General features: G+C 40.7%; 1 protein-coding gene across 1 annotated transcript in view; it reads right to left on the minus strand.

Annotated features, from left to right (window-relative positions):
- LOC140928855 (guanylate-binding protein 7-like) overlaps positions 1-26,182 on the minus strand; it is a 50,217-nt gene that overhangs the window by 15,942 nt on the left and 8,093 nt on the right. Inside the window, exons 2-8 of the mRNA XM_073378659.1 lie at positions 13,436-13,541; positions 12,360-12,530; positions 10,991-11,148; positions 8,909-9,081; positions 8,393-8,570; positions 1,998-2,262; positions 1,453-1,748 (exon numbers count right to left, since the gene is read on the minus strand). Of these exons, the coding sequence (XP_073234760.1) occupies positions 1,453-1,748; positions 1,998-2,262; positions 8,393-8,570; positions 8,909-9,081; positions 10,991-11,148; positions 12,360-12,530; positions 13,436-13,541 (1,347 nt within the window). The remainder of the gene's footprint in view (positions 1-1,452; positions 1,749-1,997; positions 2,263-8,392; positions 8,571-8,908; positions 9,082-10,990; positions 11,149-12,359; positions 12,531-13,435; positions 13,542-26,182) is intronic.

The following is a 26,182-nucleotide window of genomic DNA, read 5'->3' on the forward strand; positions in this document are numbered from 1 at the left end:
GAGAAAACGGCAAGATTTCGAGATAAACAAGTCAGCGAAAAGAATGAAAAACAATTTCACGGTAAAATGGACAATTAATTTACCACTGTATTCCTGAAACGATTAAGTTCGATTTATTTTAGAGTTATACTGTTGAGAAGAATTAAATATCTACCGGGTATGGCATGATTGTTTAAAGGGAAATTATCATACTGACCTTTTCCTGCTGTTCAAAAACTGTGCGCGAAATGTTAGGTCGTCACAACATTCAGCCGCCATACTGTCTTCGATGTACTGTTTTACGAAAGGAAAGACTGTCCTCTCAAGGGTGACAGCGAGGCTACAATAAACTCACTTTCATCAGAGAAATATCTCGATACCTTAAAGAACAAGTTTGCGGAACGTAGCTCCCAATATACGTCATTCAGCTCCAAAAAAAAGCCTACAAATAATCGTAGTTAACGTAAACAATTCACAGAAAATGCCTCAGGGGCACTTCAACAGACCATACTGACGCAGCGCGTACAAAATGCCCTCCTGTTCTCTAGGGCCAGACCACGGGCCCATAATGCTCAAGCTTATCGAGTAGAGTACAATGATTAACAGTATCAAAACCTTTGGATAAATCAAGAAAACTTCCTACTGAATGCTTTCTGTCATCAATGGTTGATGTGATCTTGTTCTGTAGGTATAATAAGGCTAACGAGGTTGAATGTTTCTTTCTCAAACCATATTGATTATTGTAAGTATTGTGTAAAATCTCATACTTATCTAGATATTGAGTTAAGTGATTGTACACAACGTTTTCTAGAAACTTCGAAAAGATTGTTAAGACTGATACAGGTCTATAATTAGAAAGTAAATTTTTGTCACCACACTTAAAGAGAGGAACCACACGAGCCAACTGCAATTAAGCAGGGACAATACCTGCAGTGAGTTAACTGATAGATTTAAACGTATCTCAAAGGATCAGAAATATAAATAATAGATTCTTTAACAAACCAAATAGGGATCTTATCATAGCCAGCCTCAGCATTAAGACGAAGTGTCTTAGCAATTTTAAAAATTTCATTCTGAAAAAAAAAAATTAAGACTGACCTATGAGTTCTATTTGACATAGGTATTTTTTTTAGCGAGCGTAGGCCCCAGATTGGTCAAAAAGTTGCAAAATAATCAGCTATTAAACTGGAATCTAAATTCTTCTGATTATCGATGGTGAACGTTGGGGTTATTTATTAGAACTATTATAAATTAAAATAATTAATAAGAAAGTGGCAAATCAGTTAAAGAGATGCTTACTCAAAACGAAAATCTTTAAGGCGGATGTGTTTGTCCGGTTAAGTAACTTTCTAGGGTTTAATATTTAAACATCAAAGTTTCAGTTCAACCCTGCTTACACCAACACAACCCACTCCAGATCTGAATAGAATAAACAAATAATGGTCTTAGAACTGCTACTTCTTTTAAACGAACCTTTAGTTTGTTTAGATACGTTTCAGTGGTGCTTGTGGAAATTCCCGCTGTTTCTGCCATGAAGTAAGCTTCACTTGTTTCAAACGCAGGTCCATGTACCTTACGTAGTTCATCATTATCACAAGGAAGCTTGTCTTTCAGCTTTGACTTCATAACATTTTCGTAATTTTCCAGGGCTCCTTTTATAGCCTCGGAACACTTCGTCTGCACAAAGGTTTCCCAGGCATTCTGGACATTAGGAATACCTCCTGGACTATTAATTGCTTGAACGTACAGCTGAACCAATGCAGCAAGACCTGGGAAATGACAACCAGAAATTTAAACAGGACACTGGAATATAGAATTGCGGTTTATAGTTCATTTACAAACGTTCTGGGACAAAGTAATAAGTTTCTTGGAAAAGCAACAGGCAGCCTAATTCTTCATTCTTAAACTCTTTCCGGACCCCTCCGTGTAATCAGTGCAAACAGATTATCGTTTCACCTTAAAACAAGAAAAGCACTTGTTTTTTTTTTTTTTTTTCTAAATTAGTAACGGGTATATACCTTCTCCTGTAACAAGCTCTTCTTCATTGAAACTCTTTTTAGGAGTCACAATGTCTTCCAGTAGCGCTTTAAATTCTTCTATGCGACTCAAGAACAAAGGATTTATCCGACTTTTATTATCGTTGATGCTTTTTACAATCTCTGGGTCAAAGGCGGGAGGCGGCAAAGAAAACGCTTGGAAGCCACTGAAAAAGTGTAAAATGCTTTCAGCAAGTTTCTGTTGGTCATTCGGAGATGCAGAGGAAGATTCATGGCCCTTAAAAACCTGCAAAAATAAAAATATAAAATATTCTTAGATTTCACCTAAAATTCAGTTCCGATCTGAAACATTTTCCTCAAGTGAGATGTAATCAATGTCATAACTTATTAAAATATTTCGTCGTTTCTGATTGGCTTAACCCTATTCAGAAAGCCCTCCCTCGATAAAAAGTTGAATAATTTCAAAACCGTTCAAGCTATGATCAACAAACTTTAAGATTTATATTTGAATATTTTCAAGCCATCGTGCTGTTTACGGCAACATTAACGTTACCATGACAACCTGAATTTGACAGCCATGTTTTCAAAAATTGTCATTTAAAAAAAGAGGCTTTTTTTTTCTATTTTGCTGACTTCTTTGCTATATTACACTTCAATTAGCATTATTTAATCAAAGTTAGTATAATTGTTAAAGAAATCTAAAATACACGAGTTTAATATGACCATATGCCAGATGATGAGTTTCAATTTTCAATAGTGTTCATTTCTCGCAAAATTTCGTATTTTGCAGATCTTTTTGCAACCTAAGCATCCTTTCATACTCAGATCAAGTCTTCTATTAACAAGACGTCGATCTGTGCGGGTTTTAAGTAAAATGACATACATTTAAATAATTCAACATTGCGGATCCAAGATGGAAGATGATTCCTGTTCCATTTTTAGTAATAAATGACGCCATCATGACATCACTGCTACTGTTAAACATCTTTTAAATGTTAGCCAACTTCTTGACTGCATCAGAAACTTTAAGGTTTTCGCTTTATGTCTAGTAGTATTAAACGTGGAGAAACGGGCACAGTGAACGAAAAGCAAACGAGTTGTCAAAGAAATTTTGCGATGGAAAACGAACTGTTTGGAAAGGCCCGTTTCTGGCATGAGAAACAGGACGGAAAAAAAGTTCGTGATCGGTCTCGCTTCCACAGCATAGGAGACAGAAAGTTCGATTATTTAGGGATGTAAAATGTCACATTATTAATATACATGGCTGCTTATTTAACGCTTCCAGAATGACGTTCTGCGGATGTTTTATGGCCCCGTTAACGAGCAAAATCCTCCCCATCCGCCAGAGCCAGAAAGAGTTTATTTTCAACTGGTTCGAGTGAATTTTGATGAATGGACGCATGTGTGGAGAATGAATTTATTCAGGCTTGATGATGAAGATCTTTAATTTCGTCGTTGGAGAGCAAAATAAAGGAAGGTTTGTCGGTGTCGTAAAAGGAGAAATGCTTCGCTAGAATATGGCCAAAGCGCAGTTTGGTCTTTTGATTCGATATGGGTCAAGGAGACGATTTGTTGATCACTATTTTTACAATGATCTAAAAGTGTCTCAGTATGTCTCCAGTAGATGGTGATAAATCAGTTCAGGTATTTTATTGACTGGGTTAATAGTAGAATAAATAACTTTACACTTAATTCAGACTTATGTAAACGCGTCAAGATTTGCTCCACTTGTAGGGGGTTCATATATCCAGCTCCCAAAAAAGCTGCAAGACAAAAATGCCTTAACGTGGAAAACAGAAAAGATAACGAGTGCTTAAAATTGGCACCTCGGGCAGCGTTGTTAACCGTGCCTAATGGGAAAACCAGCAGTTGCCCTGTCAACGACGGTATCGATTATGCGGGAATTAGTTTTCCAACGCCGTTGCACGACATCGATAAGCTTGAGGCACAAAACGAAAAATAAGCAATAATTGTCTTTGGCTGGCAAAACGAAAGTGTGATTGTGTACAGATTAAGCAAAAAACCAAAATGTGTGTCAAGAGTACATCTTATGCTAACTGGGTCTGGCGAAGTTTGGCATTATTCTTTCGTAAAAAGAGTGAGCGCTTTGTTGCGAGACCAAACAAAACACGATGGACTTGAGAAAATAATATTACTGCTTGAGGTACTTGGAAAAATTTACGACCGAAGAAATTCTGAGAAGGCATAAGGAGGTATGCAAGGGCATAAACGCAAGGCCAATGCGAACAGATATGCCTAAGGAAAGTGAAAAATGGATCTATTTTATGAACTTCCCCAAGCGGCTCAAGCGTCCTGTGAACGAAATCCCGCATGTGGATATGGGTAAGCTTCAGACATGAAACACTATCGGGGCGAGAACGCCTTGGATAACTTTTTGTAGGCAAATCTTGCGAGAGGTAAACAAAACAAGAGAGAAACTAAAAACAGTAGTGCCCATTGAAAAGAATGAAAAAGATTGGGCCGATTTTAAGGAGGCCACCAATTGCCATGTTTGCGAAAAACCTCTATTAATTATATTAATTGAAAAAAAAATCATTTTTGGATTCTTTCTCAGTTTATGACACGGGCAGTTATCCCGGGTAAGCACACAAAAAATGCCACTTTCAAAAAAAATTAGAGGGCCAAGAGATAAGCGCCAACCACTGGACGAGGTGGACCAATAAATTGAAAACAGCCAAGAACATTGCCTGTACTAACTGTAGCCGTTGCCTGCTATAAACTACAGAGACGCCGTCAGGGATCACTACCACTTGACGGGGAAATACCGGATAAGGTCTGAAGTTTCAATCACAGTCGTTTTGCCCAACCTCAAGTGGCATGATGAGCATCTTGTGTTTCAGGGTATGGCAAAAATGGGGTCAAAATGGAGGGCAAGGAAGTAAATTGTATTCCAAACAATACGGAAAAGTGTATCAGCTTTTCAGTGGGGAGGGAAGTTTTAAATTCTCGCAAGCGAGCTAGGATTCGCTGGTGAAAAGCATGCCTCCACCGAACTCCAGTACACTACGCAGCTTGCAAAAAATGAAACACAACGCCAACCGATTCGGCAAAACGGATTGTATCCATACGAATACATTGATGGAGGAACGTTTGAGCAAGACAAACTGCCCTCCCAAGGCATAAATTTTACAGCTCACTGGACGACGTGCACATAACCCAGGAATAATACGAGCATGCGAAAAAAGTGTGGAAAGAGTTTGAATGCAAAACTTGGGGGATTATCATGATCTGTATCTCAGGATAGATTTCGCTCTTTTGGCGGATGCTTTTGAAAACTTCAGAAGCATCTGTTTGAAACAGTACAAGTTGGATCCAGAGCATTACTACACATCACCAGGCTGGTCTAGGGTGCGATGTCAAAAAAGACAGGAATGGTGTTGGAACTGCTGAAAGATGTGGACATGCATCTGTTTACAGAAGAAGGAACTCAGGGCGGGATCTTGGTAGTAAGCAAGCGTTTTTCGAAAGCAAACAATTTGGATTTTCTATGTGGATCTGAAGTATCCGGCAGAGCTGCACAAAGCCCACAATTGATATCCACTTGCCCCAGAAAAAAAGTCGAGAACGGATGGATGTCCGATTACCAAAAAAGCATGGTAGATGAGTTGGGGTTGAAACAGAATAAAACAAACCTTGTTTTGACACTACAAGACAAAAAAAAAATTACGTAGTCCATTCACGGCATAAATCTGCAGTTTTATCTTTAACAGGGGATGAAACTCAAGAAGGCTGCAAGGTGCTGAAGTTCGACCAAGACTGTTGGATGGAACCGAATATCCGAATGAACACAGAATTCCGGAAGAAGGCAGAAAACGAATTAGAGAAAAACTTTTACAAACTCTGTGTTCGGGAAAACCATGGAGAACGTTCGAAAGAGAGTAAACATCAAAATCATGCTACGCAATGAAAGAAAAAAAATCGCAAACTGACTGCAAGTCCTTCATGCGCCGGCTGTACACTATTTTCCAACGATCTTGCTGGTTTCCGAATGCAAAAAGAAAGTGTGACACTGGACAAGCCTGTTTATGCCGAGATGACGATTCTTGACAATAGCAAAATACTTATGAACGATTTTTTACTAAAACGTGCTTACGAAGTACTACGAGGCAAAGTGTGAGGTCATTTATACGGACACAGACAGCCTTTTGCTAGAGATTCAAACCAATGATGTCTAAAGGACATGGAAGGGAGCAAATATCACATAAGTGATTACTCCAAAGACCACCCTCTTTACAGCAGTGCAAACAAAATGGGCAAGACGAAAGACGAGATGAACGGAACGCCCATCGTTGAGTGTCGGCCCAAAAAAATGCATTCCATTCTTATGGAAAACAAAAACATCAAAAAGTCAAAAGGCACAAAACATAAGTGGATAAAAAGAGGATAAAGTATTAGCACTTCAAAGAGGCGCTTCGCAGCCAAAAGGTCTTCAGGCACGAAGTAAACATGCTTGGCAGCGAGTTAGATGAGATCTATGGAGTGCGGTTGAACAAAATCTCGCTGAGCCCATTCGATTTTAAGCGATGCACTGCAGAAAACGACATTCACACCCTCGTGTCCGGATTCCGATTAACAGAAGCAGAGCTTGAAGATTACCTTATAGAGTTGCTGGAGGCAGAACAGAGTTTTAAGGGCACAAGCATCAACTCCTCACGTACAAAGCCTCGTTTGGGCCCATCCTGCAAGTAATACAATACCGGTTCACCAGGTCTGGTGACATTTTTCAATGTTGTACACTTTTAGTGACCAAATGGGATCATTTTCACGTTTGCGGTCGCCTTCCCGCTTATCTGGTTGGTAGAGTTAACGCACGTACACAAGGGTGGGGAGATTTTTCCGCTCACCCCGACAGGTCTGTGGTAAGAATTCGCAGGCTTGGAATAAACGGAGTTTTCTGTGATAGCTTCAGCAGGTTTCTTTCTGATCAACCGAGTGACTTCGCCGTTCAGGGCGAAGACCACAGCAGCAATCCGAACGACCCATTGAGAAGATTTTAGGTCCCTTGCCGCATTTCGACAGCATACTTGTGTCCAAACAGACGCTCAGCAAGGGTGCGGTTGCACCTCTTTACATGATAGCCTGGTCTCTGCGGATATCTACCCGGCCAGGGCGAATTTTGTTTTGTGTTTTTCCATCTCTTTGGTGACAGCACCTATGAACTCGCGCCCAGGATCCACTTGCAAAAGCTGTGGTCATTTCAAAGGCCTACCTTTGTAAATTTTCTGAAACGCGCTCGCCACTTCAGCCTTTGAACCGTAGACCATAAACCAGCGATAAACCATAGACCTTCTTTCGAGGTCTATGCTTCAGTTTCTTTGAAACGCCGTGGCTGCGAGCTTTTTGATGAAAATTTCTTCACCACTGGATGAGAAATGGAAATGGAAGATGCATATCAGTAGCCTCTTACAAAAGCTAGGGCATCGACTTTCAGTGTTCAGCCGGATTTATCACATGCTGGATAAGAGACGTCTAAAGACATACTTTACTTTTCCACAGGGCCGAGTTGTTCAAAGCTGGGTTAAGATAACCCAGGGTTATTGCCAGATTTGAATTCAGATTTCAAAGCTTAAAAGGCATTTCGGTTTTAGTTCTTTTTGTCTACAAGTTGATGATTGGAAGCTCTAAAAATAGCACAGAAAATATCCAAGAAAATGCTTTTTAACGCACGAAAAAGAATCCCGGGTTAAGCGCTAATCGGCCTTCGAACAACTGGGCCAAGATGTTGTGTGGGAAGATCAGCCAGGTCTTACAACAAGATGAAACAATTCCAGTCTTTTCAAAATCTCTTTGCAAAGAAGATTGTAAAGGCAAAAGTGACATCAGCTGAGGCCCTGACATTGTTGCGGTGGTTCCCGTTGCACACACGAGGCTTATTGGTCATCAATGTTAACGTTGTCTTGTGCAAGATGCATTGAAGACAACTATCCCCGAACATTTTGATGTGTTCAGTTTTAAAATGAGCCAACAGCACGGTTGTAATACTCGAAATGGTTACATGCCCAAAGTCAGCAGGCTAAGAACGGAATGGGGCAGAAACAAAACATATTATAAAGCAATTAACGATTGCGCCTACTGCCGAGTGAGCTCAAGAGATTGTATCGATCTTTTTTAACTATAGGTTCCCGGTTCAAATTATAACTGTATGTCATCATAATTAAACTGTTTGAATCTCTGAATAAAGGCTAAACGTCATATTATAAGCTCCGGTTAATATATTTCCCTCGACTTTAAAGCCTTACTTAAAATTTGGCCCTTCTGCCAGGGATTAAACTTTACCATGTTTTGACGAACCGAGCCCTGGGAAATAATACATCAAATTAGCAATGAACACACATTTCCAACCACTTTAAAACAACTGCGTTGCCTGATGCAAACGTTTTGCATTTTTTTGTAACCTTTTTTAAGAAGAAGTCTTTCAGGTCCTTGCAATCAGGTGGAGTAGCTTGCGTTAAATCCCTCAGCAGCCAGAGGAAGTAAGGGAACGTTCGGTGAAATAACTCCGTGTCATCTTGTTCGACGCCATCCCGTTGGTTTGATCTAACTTGGATTCTTTGAGACAGCTTTGTTATAAAACTATTATATATATATGTGTGTTAAGGTAAATTATGCATTACAGTTAATTTCTTAAATAGGTATTTTCCCACTAACGTTTCAAAATAAAAATGATGTTTTAAGAGTCTCTCAATCCGCCACCCTTTCAACCACCTAATGAAATATACACTCATCTTTTCGAATAATAGAGGTATCATAAAATAAAATAAAGCCACAATCATTTCCGTGCATGTCCATGCTCTACCTTTTTTTCTACTTTGTCTCCCCCTAAAAAAGCACAAGCAAACAAACAAACCAAGAAATTACTCAAAGCGCAACGAGAGAGAGGATAAGAATAAAGAAGAGTAAGTAATGGATACTCTAGTCCTTCGAGCTGACGCCTCTTGGGAACACTTTGTGAGTTGTAAATAAGCACGGAAGCTAGCAGAACCGTCAAAGTGAATATTTGATTATCATCGTAACCAAAACTGGAAGCAGCGTCGATCCCTTCTGAATCTAGTAGCACCACCGTGAATTCTTGGCCTCTAGAATCCTGGAAGTTAAGCTGCATTTAAGCACTAAAGGGATTTTTTCCTCCACAATACGTTAATACGTTTTACTGGCCAACTCAGAAAACCGTCAAAAACGTTAACTCCTAAAAGAATTGAGGGGGAATGTTAATTGTGTAGAGACAATAACGTTTAGGACACGTGGACAAACTGTTAACACCACAAACTAATTACAGTTGCTTTCTGCGGCTAAAATTTTTCATATCGATAGGCTTTTCCTTTCAACACAATAAAATTATATCCCATAAATCTTTCTGGTGTTGACGGTTTTCTACCCTGGGTGCCAGAGACTTTCCTAGCGCGGTTTCCGGTTTCTGTCAAGTCTTTGTAGTGACCCGCGCGAAAAGCCTCTGGAGCAGAGCGCTATTGCTTTGATGGCGCCGATCTAATCGTTAGCACGGTTAAATCAGGTTGGTCCAGATTTTGAAACTAATTAAAACGTAAATATATATATATATATATATATATATACACCCGTTTTCAAAAAGGTTTTCATACAGAGAGATATATAGATAGATATATACTTTTGTTTTCTTGCACGTGCGCCCGTGTGCATTTACACTTGTTATTATCTAACTTGTGAAAAAACTTGGTTCAACAATAATTTTTCTTTTCGTCAAGTTCTTTGTTGCAATTTGTCAATTAAAAAAAATAATGCACCAATATTGTCTGCAATTCTCTTGATTTGCATTCTCTTGAAAATTAAAGAATGAGGAATTCGGTCACTTGTAGGTCATATCATTGTTGTCGTTACAGGATAAGGGGAAAAACGCAGATGAAATGAAAAAAAAAAGTGTTTTCGAAACCGCTGAGAAGGAAGATGTGACGGGGAATATCCATATTGGATATGTGGGAAGAGCAACAATATTATAGCAGTTGATTAAAACGGACCAAGACGTTGACTAGGTTCATAGAAGTAGATTTTATCATAACCATGATGAGCGGGTCATATATATTAATGTCTCACCTTTTTTCGTGTAAAATAGCGGCCTGTAAGTCAACGTCTCATTGAAGACAGAATAAACTCTCGGTCACAAATGCTTTCAAGTTAGTTTACAGTTTCTCTTAAGCACGCCCATGGACAGCGAATTTTTTAATACACTCCATCAATAAAAATGCTTCGTCACTTGCTACAGATGCCATGGCATTTGGCCTACCAATTTGGTGACGCCGTATAACTCGCGGATCGGCTACTTCGCGGGATGTTTTCCTCATTCCCAAAATCAGCTATATAATTCGCCATTGCAAGTTTGTATTGCAGGGGGGCATTTATTTTTCTAAAAAAAAAAAAAATCAAAACGACATTTCAAATTGGAACAAAAACCCCGACGACGAAAAAATTTATCGTCGAACCGAGTTTTCGAAAAGGTCTGACAACACTAAAAATTCTTCATCGTCAATGAAAGTAGACGTACGGCTTATAAAATAAGATCTTGCATCGTCTTAAAAGACGCCTTTTCGAAAAAAACTTTGTTGCGAACGAACATCACAGTCTACATGTTTGTTTACATTCAGTGTCGTCGTCGTCGACGTACCGATCGACGCATCTTAAGTTTCCTTTTTCTCGCCGAAACTGACGTTCTCGTTCCAGTCCTTTCCCAGTCAACAGACGTCGTCGTCGTGAACTTCGTCGTGGCTCTTAAGTTCCCTAATAACAAGTGAAAAATGCACGCGGGCGCACGTGCAAGAGAACAAAAGTATATATCTATCTATATATCTCTCTGTATGAAAACCTTTTTGAAAACGGGTGTATATTATATATATATATATATATATATATATATATATATATATATATATATATATATGCTTACCTTATTTTTTCGTCGGTACAATCTACAGCCAGATCCCCATGGTCTCTGCAACCATATATATATATATATATATGCTTACCTTATGTTTCTTCGGTACAATCCACAGCCAGATCCCCATGGTCTCTGCAACCATTTCATGTCCAAGAGGGAAAACGTTCGGTTGATCAAAAGCCTCGCTTAAAATGTACGACTTTCCCTCTCTGGAGGGACCGGCAATTGACACCACGCACACTGGACCTAGAAGAGTGAGAAACTTTCCAACGAGTAACAGTAAAGTCCACCCCCGGAGGTGAGGCGGAGGAGGCTCTCTATAAAAGCCCTTTAGGGCAAGGCTCAGCCCTGAAGAGATATATCAAAGGGTAGGAAAATCACAAGTTAACGTATATGGAAGGGTAGCAAAATTTATCAGTTAAGAATTTAGAAGGGCCTTTAAATGTTTCAGGATAAGACTAACTTAGTTTAGTCTATTAAACGTTAAAGGAAAATGACTAAAGAAGACTTAACCCTCGGACGTACACACAAATTCACAACCCCAGCGTGGTGATTTTACCATTAGTGGAAAGCCTTTGATCTTCTCTACAAGATGAGGTATATTTTATTGGTGGTGACGCTGCTGGAGGCCTGTAATGTCACTGACAATGGTCGCCATCTTGGCCGTCATCTTGGATTTTACCAGGAATTGGAAATCAGGTTAAAACCGCAAGAATGGTGATTTTTTTTGTGCTTTACATAAAAAAAATAACACACAAATACGCACTTTACATGATTTTAGCCACAAGATTTGCTTTTATTGTTAAAAGAAGTTGAAAAATATGTATTTTCACCCAAAAATGGTTTGACCACCTACTATTTATGACGTCACATCTTGTAACCATAGCAGCTGACCATCAATTAACCTGTCTCGAAATGTACGAGAGGGATGAACGAACAGCTACTGAAAACGTCAGGTGCTAGTGTTTAATCGTTTAGGAAAAAAAACTCAGAAAACCCTTACGGGGAGAAGAGGGGTAGCATCCACACCCATAAGGTTAAAATACACCCGTAAGGCCCCTTATACGTCCGAGGCTTAAGCTTCTTGTGTTAGAAATTTATTCTCGTCCTCTGTTTTTCTTATTAAGTAGGTATGTTAGAGAAGTACCATTTTTTCTGTTAATACGAAAGGGATACCTTTTTAGTCAAGAATGGTATATTAAAGAAATGGAGTTGGACCTCAGGGCTGGGCCTCCATCTATAGTTGAGTAGCGCCAACTGAGCAAGGGCTATTCCTATATAAACTATCGGACAATATAGTTATCTTACATTCAGTCTGAGCATCACAAAAATTTAACCGGTGATGATGATCATTCGGTTTTTACAACCAGGAAGAAAGTGCTGGCAAAAAGTGTTGTCTTATACTCCACATTATGTTTCAGACTGACCGCAATCCATTGTAAGAAACGGTCACATACCTTTGATTTCCTTGAGCTTCTCAATGGCTTCATCAACCACATACAGCGAGGAGCGTTGTTCTTCTGTTTTTGTATACTCACGGGTTTGTGAATTCCACTTGCAGTTGTTTGGGAGACAAAGAGGAATTGCCTTCCGCTCATCACCGATGCTTGCACCCGCAGTCCCTGTTCCTACCCATGAAAAGTGGAAACTGTCTTGGCATTTTTTAACTTAAAAATACTATTTCAAAAGCCCGTAATGGTACTGAAACATTAATGTTACGGTAGCTAGAAAATATCGATCCAAAAATAAGAAGTTGGCGGTTAACACCTAACGAGACCTTGCACGCTCATCATTTAATTCGGGGAAAAAATCTTTTATAATACCTTATATCAACACGATATCAGTCTTTTTTACCATATTAAGCGAATTTCATCCCAGAACTGACTGCAAACCGGGAAACAAGCAGATAATGAAGAAACGGTTAACAGTGGGTGCTTACGGCAGTGATGTAGACAACTACTTTATTTAAGAATCAAATGTATTGAACATGAAAGTTTAATTGAGGACACTGTTTATGGCCGCCATTGATAAGTGATCATCCAAGCCACGCTTATTATCTAGTCTAATCAAGGCGAAGGTGCATAGCACCTTCAGTTTATTTCTCCACAGAGATTTTGAGGAGCGAAACCAGCCGATCTCGCGCTTTGTAGTGCGGGTTAATGAAGTTTTATAAAATAACTAAAGAGAGTACGTGCGTTCTGATTGGTTAAAAACCTATGGCTTATTGTGCCTGTAAACCCATAGAAAACTTAAAGTTATTTTATAAAAGCAATAGACCAAACGTTCTATGGGTTTACCGGCGTCATAACCCACTCCTGATTTACAAACTTTTCTCGTGTTCTCCCTACATCACGGATGGGTTATCACTCCGGTAAACCCATAGAAAGTGTGGTCTATTGCTGAAATAATAAACATACGAATTTATAGATTTTGTCTTTAAATTTTTGCGGGGAAAATTACTGATCCAACTGACTGCATTATATTGCTTTATTTTCTTTGCAGACACGACGAGCCAAAAGCACATCCTCACTACCTGGACTTGTTCGCTGATGATTTTCTTGAACACGTGTGGGGGAGAATTCTCCTGAAGATAGTTCAGCTTCTGGTGTCGATCTGTCGTGCTGCACTCTGTGTTCCTGCTGGAAAGACAATATGTGGGTTAATCATGTGAAATAAGAAAACTACGAATTACAGGAGGCACTACAGCAGTTGTCTCAAGTGAGACCGAGGAAAAAAATCAAGTAAGTTTGGACGAGAACAGAACTTGAACAAGGTTATTCTCCGGGATTCCTGTCTAGTGTTCTTGCCTCCCATAACGTGTAGGTGGGAAAGATAAACTCGTCCCTTCGTGCTAGCCAAGTGAGCTCCGATTTCGGCTGAATCTATCAATTTAATAATAATAATAATAATAATGATAATAATAATAATAATAATAATAATTTTATTATTATTATTATTATTAATGATAGGAAGAACTTTATTATTATTATTATTATTATTATTATTATTATCTCGCAGTATAAAACTTTGGAATGCTGTCCAGATTATGAGTAGAATAGGGCGCATAACGTAACCTACACCACTTGAGAAGCTATACTTAGAAGTAAAAAAAGGTCGGTGCGAAACCTAATACAATCCTAATATACATAATGATATGAATCTCTCTACTTAAAAAGCCAATTTAAAATATTATTAAATTCTTATACTCTGTAAAACCTACGCAAAGACATGATGATATAATTATCTCTAAAAGCCTCTTTAGAAAATTATTCAGTTTTTATACTCTCATTATCTCTTATATACCTAAACAAGGCCATCATAATCTCTAGTAAAAGCCTATTTAGAATACTATGAAACTCTAATACTCTAAAAAAATCTTACTAAAAACATCAGCAAACTTGTGTTTCTGGATTTCTAGAGGAAAAAAAAAAAGAAAACCTAAAAACTTGGGTCCTTAGCGCCCTAACTAAGTATTTATCTTAAATGTTCTGGCAATGTTCAAAGTGTTTGAGATGACCGACTTCTGCATCCGCTCAAGTACGCCCCGTGCTCTCGCTCCAAGTAGCTTCCTCACCGACTTCTCTAGGTGTTAAGAGTAACCACCCAGTACGTCAATTATTACGTTGTACTGTTCAACCCTGTAACCAATGTACCTCTGCTTCAGCTCCCACATCATGGGCCCATACTTGAGTGTCTTTTCCTTATCTTTCTTAGCTCTACTCTCGATCCATGGGCAGCTCATTTCAATTGTGCAGACTTCTTTTCTCTCGTGGCTGACAAGTCGCGCGTCGATCCGATTTGCTCTAACTTCGTTGTGCTCTGCATAGATGGGAATATCCCAAAACGCCTCACTCGTGGTGGAACCTCTTCTATTAACCCATGCTCTCGCAGGAGCTCAAAAAAAGAATCTTCAAAGCTGCATTATGCCTGTTTAGGTTCTTGGTTTGTGCCAGGGAGGAACATCCAGCCAATACATGTGCAACGCTTTCAGCTACCTTCCCACATAACCTGCATAGGACTTCGCCGTCGGTGGAGGTTTGCGTCTTCTCCTTTGTGTAGAGCTTCGTAGGTAACAATATATTAATAATATTAATAATCAATAATAATAATAATTAATTAATTAATATTCTGATGTACGCTGATGACACTGTATTATACTGTTCATCCTCTCAAGCCTCTGTCATTCAAGACAAGTTGAATGCCGAACTGTCTAAGATTGATCACTGGCTTTCTTTAAATAGTCTGTTTGTTAATGTAACAAAAACCGAAGCTATGCTTTTCGGAACCGCCCCTAGATTATCTGCTGTTAACTCTTTTTCTATTACTTTAAATAACAATGTAATTAAGCGGGTTTTTCACTTCACTTATCTAGGTATAGTTTTTGATGACCGCCTTAGCTGGAACGAGCGAATAAAGTACCTAATTTCGAAGGCGGGAAAACGCGTAGGAATGCTCGGCAGGCTTCGCAGAAGCCTCACTAGAGAGAGTGCAAATGTAGTGTACTGTAGTCTAATTAGGCCAATTTTAGAATACTGTGTAAGTGTGTGGGGCTGTTGCGGGGAAGGTCGTAAACAAGAACTTGAAGCCCTCCAAAACCGGGCTGCTAGGATAGTGACTTGTACTGTGCGCAGCAAGCAGGCATTGGACGTTCTGAAATGGCCCACCTTGGAGGACCGCCGACGTCAATCTGTTTTTAAACTCGTTAAGAAATGCCTGCAAGGTCAATGTCCCCAGTATTTTAAACATTATTTTAAACGTAATAATACAATCCATGCGCGCGCTACTAGACAAAGCAACCTCTTACATCCGCCTGCTGTGAGAACTGAAATTGCAAAAAGATCCTTCTATTATCCCTGCACTATTTTTAACGAATTATCTCAATGATATTTCGTGTTTTACATCTTTTAATCTTTTAATTGAAAATAGTTTTCTATTTATATTATTACCTGTATTAGTGTAATGTTTATATGTTTAGTGTGTTTTTGTGCGTTGTTGCTCAGGGCTCCCATTGATAACAGACAGCTTTTTGCGTCTGAAGGGGCTACCCTGAGCGGTATAAATTAATAAAGGTTCTTCTTCTTCTTCTTCTTCTTCTTCTTCTTCTTCTTCTTCTTCTTCTTCTTCTTCTTCTTCTTCTAACAACTGCTCATACAGTTCATACATGCCCACGATGGTATATGTAGGGCATGAAGCCCAACCTTTTAACCATGCAAAGGAACTGGTCATATTTAGGCTCTCATCTTCCCATCTGATACGGAATAACTTTCCTTACCACTTTTTGTCTTTAGCGATCTACAAGAATTGCTTCTCTTGAGATTGCTTCAACAGATTCCCAGCTCCTGCTGCAGTCACCACCTTTCCTTCTGTTGTAACAAACACGGGATTTAGGGAGTCAAGCTGAAGTCTGATGTTGAGTTCTTGAGCGTACTTAACTGCTTCCTTTACAAGCGACTGGTGGCCTGATACCATGGCGTGTTCTTCAAATTCTATAACTGCTTCCACGGTCTGGTCCGAATTCTGATACAATTTCATTAGCCATTTGATTTTAGTAATCTTGTACTCTGGTTCTACTGATCGCAGGCCTCTACCCCGTTTCTCCCTCGGTAGATATAACAAAGAAGTTAGGCTAGCTGGGTGCTTGCCACCGTTCTCAACGATGATAAGCGCTTTGGTCAATTAGTGGAGTTAGCGCTATATAAATTATGTTATGTTATGTTATGTTATGTTATGATCTTCCGAGCTGCTCTGTCCACATCTCTTAACTCTGATAGAGGCCAATGCTGTGTCCTCATTAAGTACCGCAGGACCGGGAGTGCATACTGATTAGTTGCCTGTACACGGTTACAATCAGACAGGGGGCTGGACCATATAACAGATATCCTGCGTAAATACTCTTTAGCCGGGCACGCTAGGGCCAGCCGTTCATCCTGCCGAACGTTCTCCAGCACCCCCAGGAAATTGTAGTTCTTTCCTTCCCCAAGAGCCGAGATGGTAGTTGTCTCGTCCATCCTCATACCAGACTCGTCTAGCACTTGGGTTCCCCTCTTCACGTGTACCACTGAGCCCTTTTTCTGATTCCAGTGGAGGCCGATATCCTGCATCGCTCCTCTAGTCTCCTTCAGCATTCGGTTCAGCTTGCTCTCGGAGGCAGCAAAAACCTTCAGGTCGTCGATATACAGGAGATCGGTGACTTTGACTCCTATAGGCTTAGATAACCGGTATCCCTCCGTTGCCCGCAGGCGCCACGCTACAGGGTTCAGGCACAGTGTAAACAGTCTAGGGCACAAAGCGTCCCCTTGGGGTAGTCCCTTCATGAACCTTATTTTTCTGGAAGTCTCTCGCCCTTGCCTTGTTGTAGCTACCACTCTAGTATTCCAGCTCGCACACAACTTGCGTATAGCCTCACCCGGCCAGATGGGAAGGCTGTGTACGTCAGTCATTGCGCATAGCCAATCATGGTCGACGGAATCGTAGGCTTTGCGCACGTCAATCCATGCCATGCTTAAATTCCGTTTGCCTCTCTGGCAATCCAGCATTACTGCCGCTATCGATTAGCAAGTTATCCATCGTATTGAAACACCCTGATTTCGCTCCTCTTTGCTGGCCTTCCATCAGACCATAACGATCAAGGTGTTGGTCCATGGGTGCCAGGGGACAAGATGTAAACCACTTATACATGTTATTCAGACAAGTAATAGGTCTTTGATTTTCACTCAGGATGATGATGATGATGATTATTATTGTTAAAGCGAAACTTCTAGAACTTAGGGTTTTCTTTGTTTTTTTTTGTTCGCGTCTACTTGCAATTAGTTGTAATTGTTTATAGTTTTCTTTTGTTATATTGTTTACTTTCTTTTTGGTGTCACCATCGTTGCGTAATGTTACGTAATCTGTCAAGTTGTTTGGTATAAACTTAGTCTTGTCGGTCAGTGTTTTTTACAGTTTTTATCGGTCAAGAACAGCTCATTCCTTTTAACGTTAAGTCAAGAAACCGTTAAGGTAAATTTTAGTCATACGCCATTTGTACGCTTTTCCGTTTTCTTTGATGTATTTGTTATTTTGTACTGATTTCTACCTTTTTCGTAATTTCGTATTCTTTGTATTTTTGGTTGTACAGTACCGTAGGAGTGTGATTTATAAAATAAAGCGGTTGGACACTAATACGCGTGACTTCGGTTACATAGTACTTAACGATCGACTTTGGTAAAAGTTGGCCGCTCTGGTTGGCGACAGATCAAAGGAGTTCCAAATTGAAATCACCATTAACGATGTCTTCGGTTGGTGAAAGAGACAGCTTGGGACGGACGATTATAGCCTACCGTGGTCACATTACGCGGATTATAAATGAATTAGATCCGCTACTCTTGGAGCAAATTGCTTCTAAAGAAGTTGTTCAAAAGCACAGTTCGCTGGTGAGCATATTCGAGAAGCTTAAACGGGCTTGTGCGCAGTGGTATCATTTGTCTGGGGAGCAAGAGGATAGAGAGCGTATTACTCATGACTACGCCAAGGATGTTTATCGAATGCAGATGTTTGAAAACAAATTCAAGGAATGGTTAAACGATGTTTACACCCCAATAAGTCGAGGCGTTTACGGTGAAGGAATTGCGAATATTTCTGGGTTTGATTTGAGCTCCAAAACGCCTGTTGTACGATTAGAGGGTGCCTTTCAAGGAACTCAGAATACAAATCCTTCAGTTTCCCGTGCGGGCTCGCGTAGTGATTTTTTGGAAACGAAAACACCTAATGCGACTCAAGATCATGCAAGTGGCGGCGATAAGACGCCAAGTCAATTACATCCAAGGAAAAAGAGTTCCAAAAGAGGAAGTCAGTTATCGGCACGGAATGTCAAGTGTACAATGGCTCAGCTTAAAGTGAAAAGGCTTCTGGCCGAACAAGAGATAAAGGAAAGTGAAATTGCGTTACGACTACAAGAAGAAAACACGCGTTTGTCAGCCGAGAACGAACGTTTGAACATTCGAAGCGAATTAATGTTAGCCAGGATTGACGCAGAGCAGGCTGAGATTGAAGCCAAACTGGGGGAGCAGGTTGATTTTGACTCTGTTTTTTCTTCCGAAGGATCAGTTAGAGGTCACGAGAACGTGAGGAAATATTTGGAAGGATTGTCACTTTCCGCCGTTCCTGGTCAACCAGATTTTGAGAAATGCGTTTTACCGGAAACCAAACCGCACGCTTTACCGGAAGTGAAAGCTGACATACCGGAAGCGAAGAATGTTACTGGAAATAGCACTGAGGAAACAACGGTTAAATTTCAAAGGATTATGGAGCCACAGCAGATGTCTATCGATAAAGTTGTTCTTGGACTTGAGAACTTGGACATGCCAAAGCGGGAATTCTTGTACTTTGATGGCGATCCTTCAAGGTACCCCAGATTTATTAAGAATTTTGAGCTAAATGTGGAATCTTCGATTACAGATGACAATGTAAGGCTATCTTATCTGATCCAGTATTGCACTGGCAAAGCTAAGGAGGCAATTGAGAACTGTGTAATTCTGCCAGGGCCTGAAGGATACAAAGCTGCTCGTGAAATTCTTAGAAAGAATTTTGGACAACGTCATGTCATCATCCGATCGTTCATCGATAAAGTTGTCAAAGGACCACAGCTAAAATCTTCTGATGGAGAGAAACTCTTACAGCTCGCAAGGGACATGCGAATCTGTTTGTTGAATTCTGCGGAATTAAGCTATCAAGCCGATATAAACTCTTTGGACACTCTGAAGAAGATCGTTATGCGTCTTCCTGTGCACATGCAGGCAAAATGGGCGGATGAGTCGGGGAAGATTTTGGAAATGGGTTCTGAGCCAACTTTCTCTCATTTGGCAGACTTTCTCGAAAAAAGGGCTCTGATAGCAAACACTGAGTTCGGGAAGTTAGTTGGATTCAAGCTTGGAGAGTCAAGAGTCACAAAACAACCAAGAAAAGCAGCTGATGGTGATGGTACTGTGCTTGCTTTGACTCAAGTTGAGAAGGATGTTAGTAATCAAGCCAATACAGCCAACAGCAAACGCTCAACTCAGAGGTCAGCAACGGATGGTCAAGTCAAATGCAAGTTTTGCGATGGAAGACATGAATTGGAGAAGTGTTTTAAGTTCCGGGACAAACGATATATTCAAAGGAAGGACTTTGTTAGGAAACAAAATCTGTGTGAAAATTGTTTGAAGCCTAATCACATCGCTAGACGATGCAGGAGTCTTGATGCTTGCTTGCTGAGTGGCTGTAGAGAAAGGCACCATTCCTTGCTGCACCCACCTAATTCATTGAGCGCTCCCATAGCTTCAAATGAGACTTCAAGAACGCGAGGTGATTCTGAAGATCCTGCTACCGGGCCAACAGCGACTCGTGAAGATCTAGCTGAAGCAAGTCCACACCACATCGAGGCCGGGGCGGATTATGCGACAAATGCCGGAAAAAACAGAATTAGTTTGAGAATTGTGCCTGTCCGAGTCTCTGCTAAAGGTGGACGAGAAGTGGAGACATGTGCTTTCATTGATGATGGTTCTGACACCACCTTGTGTCTACGACACCTTCTGGATGAGTTAGGAGTAAGAGGTTCTCCAACGTCATTTTCTTTAACTACTATTAATGCCGAGAGAACCAAACGGTCTGGAGAAGAAGTTAGTCTTACTGTGAGAGCATCGTCGTCAGATGAATGCAGACAACTAGATCGTGTGTGGACTGTTGAAAAGTTACCTGTCTCAAAGAAAGGCATACCCAGCACCGAAGATATCCGCGATTGGCCGCATCTGCAGGGTATAAGTATACCTAAGCTCGATAAAGAGGTATCCATCTTAATCGGCAATGATGTTCCCGAGGCGCACTGGGTCTTTGAAGAGCGCCGTGGTCGCCGTAAACAGCCTTGCGCTGCACGGACATTACTTGGTTGGACACTTATCGGACCAGTTGGCGGTTCAAGCAACCCTGAAGCGACCGTCAGTTTCTTAAGTGGAGGTCAAGAAACGCTGTCAGCACAAATTGAGCGAATGTACAACGCGGAGTTCGGCGAATCATCTGCGTCATCTAAAGAAATGATGTCGATTGAAGATAGAAGAGCCCTGGCAATAATGGAACGAACCGTTCAGATGGTCGATGGCCATTATCAGCTCTCCCTTCCTTGGAAGTATGATAATCCGTGCCTACCGAATAACAGACCTATGGCCGAAAAAAGACTAAATCTTCTGAAAAGACGTTTGGAAAAGAACAAAGTTCTCCAAGAGAAGTACAAGGATGCTGTTGAAGATTACATTGCACAAGGTCACGCGAGGAAAGTATCTCTACATCAAGTACCACGTTCTGTCTGGTATCTTCCCCACCATCCTGTGATACACCCGCAGAAACCTGAGAAGACCAGAGTTGTGTTCGATTGCGCCGCTAAATTTCGCAATACGTCACTCAACGAACAGCTGCTTCAAGGGCCAGATTTAACCAATAATCTCGTCGGAGTACTACTTCGTTTTCGTCAAGAGCAAATAGGTCTTACGGCCGACATAGAGAAGATGTTCCATCAAGTGAGAGTGTCTCCTCAAGACACTTGCGCTCTGTCATTTTTGTGGTGGCCTGGTGGCGATCTTTCTAAAGAAGCAGAAGACCATGAGATGCTTGTTCACCTCTTTGGAGCTAAATCATCTCCTAGCTGTGCAAGTTTTGCATTAAAGAAAACCGCAGAAGACAACAAGACGGACTTCGATGTGGAAACCATCGATACGGTTAATAGGAACTTCTACGTTGATGACTGTGTTGAATCGGTCGCAACAACTGAAGAGGCGGTACGATTAGTTGAGCAGCTGCCAGAATTGTTGAGTAGGGGAGGCTTCCGCTTAACAAAGTGGATCAGTAATCGTCGAGAAATCTTGTCCTCAGTCGCTAAGGAAGACCTAGCACCGTCAGTGAAGAACCTTAACCTAGACTTAGAAGATTTACCGTTAGATCGCGCCCTTGGCATGTAGTGGGACACGGAAGAAGACACCTTTGGGTTTAGGACCATTCCGAATATTACAGCCAACACAAGGAGAGAGATTCTTTCTGTCACCTCATCTCTATATGATCCTCTTGGCCTAGCTGCTCCAGTTATACTTCCAGCTAAGCGACTGCTTCAGAAGTTATGCAAAGACGAGCTTGGTTGGGATGACATAGTCCAAGAAGACGACCTTCTGCAGTGGCAAGATTGGACAAGGGGCATCATTGGTCTTACCGAAGTAGCCATACCACGTTGTGTGAAACCGAGAGATTTTGGCGAGCTCAGTTCCGTCCAGCTGCATCATTTCTCAGATGCCTCGGAAGAGGGATATGGGGCTGTCTCATACCTGCGCTTAACTGATGCGCTTGGTAATATCGCCTGTAGCATCTTACTGGGAAAGGCAAGAGTTGCTCCACTGAAGACTGTGACAGTACCACGACTGGGGTTAACGGCTGCCACAGTCGCTGTAAAGCTTCACAAGCAGATCAAGGAAGAACTCACTTTGCCTATACATGAAGTGACGTTTTGGACTGACTCTACTATTGTCTTGCAGTATATCAACAACAGTCACACAAGATTCCAGACATTCGTCTCCAACCGGCTGGCAACGATCCACGATATCTCTACCCCGTCTCAGTGGCGTCATGTTAGCTCTGATCTGAACCCAGCAGATTACGCGTCTCGTGGGTTTAATTCTCATGAACATACCAAACTGAAGATTTGGCTTGAGGGACCAAGATTTTTGTTGAAGGACGAAAGCCAGTGGCCAAATCAGCCAACCCAGCTTCCTGAGATTGATGAAAATGACCAGAACGTCAAAAGATCGAAGAAAGTCCAGGCGCATGCTGTTATGCAAGATCACGGGTTTGACCCGTTGGTTTATCACTACTCTTCGTGGTATGGTTTGAAAAAGGCTCTAGCTTGGCTGAGCCGCTTCAAGAATTACTTGCTGTATCGCAGAGGGAAGATTGCAAAAGAAGACGTCAAAAGAGGAGAATTATCCGTCCGCGAAATCCAAAACGCTGAAGTGGAGGTCATTAAGTACGTGCAAAGGCTGTTCTTTCCGAGGGAGTTGAATGCACTGATGACTGAAGCTCAGCAACGCCGTAGTATCTCTAGAGTGTCGGGGAAACGCCTTAGTGACGGTTCGTACGTCAGCCCACTGCGCAAACTCAATCCAATAGCTGATAATGGGTTAATCAGAGTTGGTAGTCGTCTTAATAATGCAGAGGCTATCGATTGTTTCATGAAGCATCCAATAGTTCTACCAACCAAGCATCACGTAACTGACATGATTATTCGCCATTATCATCAGATAGGCCATGTAGGATCAAGTCAAGTTCTTGCTACAATTAGAAGGAAATTTTGGATTTTGAAAGGTGGTTCAGCCGTCAGACGAGTGGTCAGCAAGTGCATCAAGTGTAGAAGATGGAACTCAAAGCCGGAAGCACAGATTATGGCTCCGCTACCTATGGCTCGCGTCACGCCAGGAGATGCACCGTTCACCGCAGTTGGAATTGACTACTTCGGACCAATGCCAGTCAAGTTGAAGAGAAGTCGAGTTAAACGATATGGGTGCATTTTCACCTGCCTAACAATGCGAGCAGTGCATACTGAGGTCTCTCAAGATTTGACGACTGACTCGTTTCTGATGGCGTTTTCAAAATTTGTCAGTAGGCGCGGTGCACCAACAGAAGTTTACAGCGATAATGGTACCAACTTTAAAGGAGCAGAATGTGAGTTGAAGAAAGCTCTTAAAATGTGGAATCAAGCACGCATCACAGAGAGTTTACGCAAGCGCAGTATTCAATGGTACTTCAACCCCCCCACAAGCAAGTCACCAAGGAGGGGTCTGGGAGAGAATGATTCGCTCTGTTCGCAAGATACTGCGCGCTCTCCTGGGAAACCAAATAGTCAATGACGAGACCCTTCTCACTGTTATGGCCGAGGTAGAGAAAATCCTGAACGACCGCCCACTCACAAGATTAAGCGAAGATCCAAATGACTTGGAACCATTAACGCCGAATCATCTTTTGTTGTCTCACCGTAATGCATGTGTTGCCCCTGGTAACTTCTCCACAGCGTCCACAGACAAGTACAAAAAATGCTGGAGACAAGCACAATACCTGAGTAACATCTTTTGGAGAAGATGGGTAGATGAATACTTGTTATCCCTTCAAGAAAGGCAGAAGTGGATTCGCCCGCGCCGGAATGTAGCTGTTGGAGATTTGGTTCTCATAGCTGATGAGCACAGTCCTCGTGGACAGTGGCCAATGGGTGTTGTTGAAGAAGTTACACCAGATCGCTATGGTGCAGTGCGACAAGCTACAGTTAGAACCGCCAGAGCAATTTTGAAGCGAGATATTAGAAAGATATGCTTGCTGCTGGAAGCTGCCGATAATTAATCCCAGCTGTTGACACAATGTAACTTGTAAGGACAGACAGACCTCTTCGAGGTTTTGGGCAAAAAGGAGCCAGTTGCTGGAAAGGAAGTCCCTGATTGCAGTGATCACTTAGCTCATAAATACGTTGCGAACTGTGTAAAGCAATTAGGATGTTAATTGTAGATAAGGTTTTTGAATATTCTAAATAAGTTTCGTTTACTAGTTTCGCTTAGTTTTCTTAAGAAAGGCAAGGCTTGAATGCCCGTCTGCCTTTCGAGGCCGGTGTGTTAAAGCGAAACTTCTAGAACTTAGGGTTTTCTTTGTTTTTTTTGTTCGCGTTTACTTGCAATTAGTTGTAATTGTTTATAGTTTTCTTTTGTTATATTGTTTATTTTCTTTTTGGTGTCACCATCGTTGCGTAATGTTACGTAATCTGTCAAGTTGTTTGGTATAAACTTAGTCTTGTCGGTCAGTGTTTTTTACAGTTTTTATCGGTCAAGAACAGCTCATTCCTTTTAACGTGAAGTCAAGAAACCGTTAAGGTAAATTTTAGTCATACGCCATTTGTACGCTTTTCCGTTTTCTTTGATGTATTTGTTATTTTGTACTGATTTCTACCTTTTTCGTAATTTCGTATTCTTTGTATTTTTGGTTGTACAGTACCGTAGGAGTGTGATTTATAAAATAAAGCGGTTGGACACTAATACGCGTGACTTCGGTTACAATTATTATTATTATTATTATCATTATTATTATTATTATTATTATTATTATTATTATTATTATTATTATTATTAGTATTACGGCAGTACAAACGTCTGGATATATACCCACAGTAAAAAATAAAAGCTTTGGCTGGGGGGCAAACCGCAACCAGCCGCAGTATCGACTAAACTTTGTAGTAACAATTACACGATAATTTGCGCAAAAAAAGAAAAAAACCTGGGTAAAAAAGATTTGATAAAAGTGTCATAAACTAAATAAATAAAAATAAAAATAAAATCCTACAAGCTTTATGGACGTCTTAATTATAAAATAAAAAATGTTCATGAGTTAAAAACCATCATTCATGTCGCTGTCCATTAAATATGAGAAAGTCTAAGGTGTGTAGAAAATAAAATTTCGATAATTTACAAGATGAAGTATCTTTTAAAAATGGGTGTCCAGAATTCCTATAGATATCTAACCGCTCAGTTTGAAAATTCCAGCGATGTGTAATGCATTTGGCGCATAATTGATTTACACTTGTCTCCTACAAGCTCTTTTATGTTTTGCTCAAAATCTTTCGAGCAGCCTCCAAGGACATCCATGATGACGTTATACTGATTGACCTTGTACTCAGGATATCGGTTTGTCAGCTCTATTCTCAGTTGACTGTACTTCTTTGTCTTCTCGAAATCTTTAGACTCTCTATTTTCCAGCCATGGACGGCTCATTTCAATCACTTTCTCTTGCTTGCTGGTCTTGTCAATGATCATGCCGTCAATTCTATTAGCTTTAATTACTTCCAAGCGATTTTGTGTTGAGATATTTAAATCAGCAAACTCGCTATTGTCCCAAAGCTGCTTCATTATCGCCATATAACCCTCCTTTTTTTCATCTGCCTTCCTCGGAGGGTCCTTCAACTGTACAAAATCCTTAGCTTCTCTTTTACATTCCAAAAGCTTGGTATTCATTGCTTCAGTCCACTTTAAGCGTGTTTTAGATTGCTTGTTAGCTATTTGTTCCGCTGAGTTTCTCTTGCCCGTCATCTTGTAGTGTTGTGTTGAAACAAAATCCAAAATAAAGTTGAAAATAAAAGTTGATTTAGTCTTATTAAGAGACACCAAACGGTTCTATGGGGTTCCAAAACCTGTTGCCAAGCACAAAAAAGTGCTGTATGAATAAGCCTCGATGCTCTGAAGGGGGGCTTGCTTTTGTG

This window comes from Porites lutea, chromosome 2 (genome assembly GCF_958299795.1).
Source record: "Porites lutea chromosome 2, jaPorLute2.1, whole genome shotgun sequence".
Lineage (NCBI taxonomy): Eukaryota > Metazoa > Cnidaria > Anthozoa > Scleractinia > Poritidae > Porites > Porites lutea.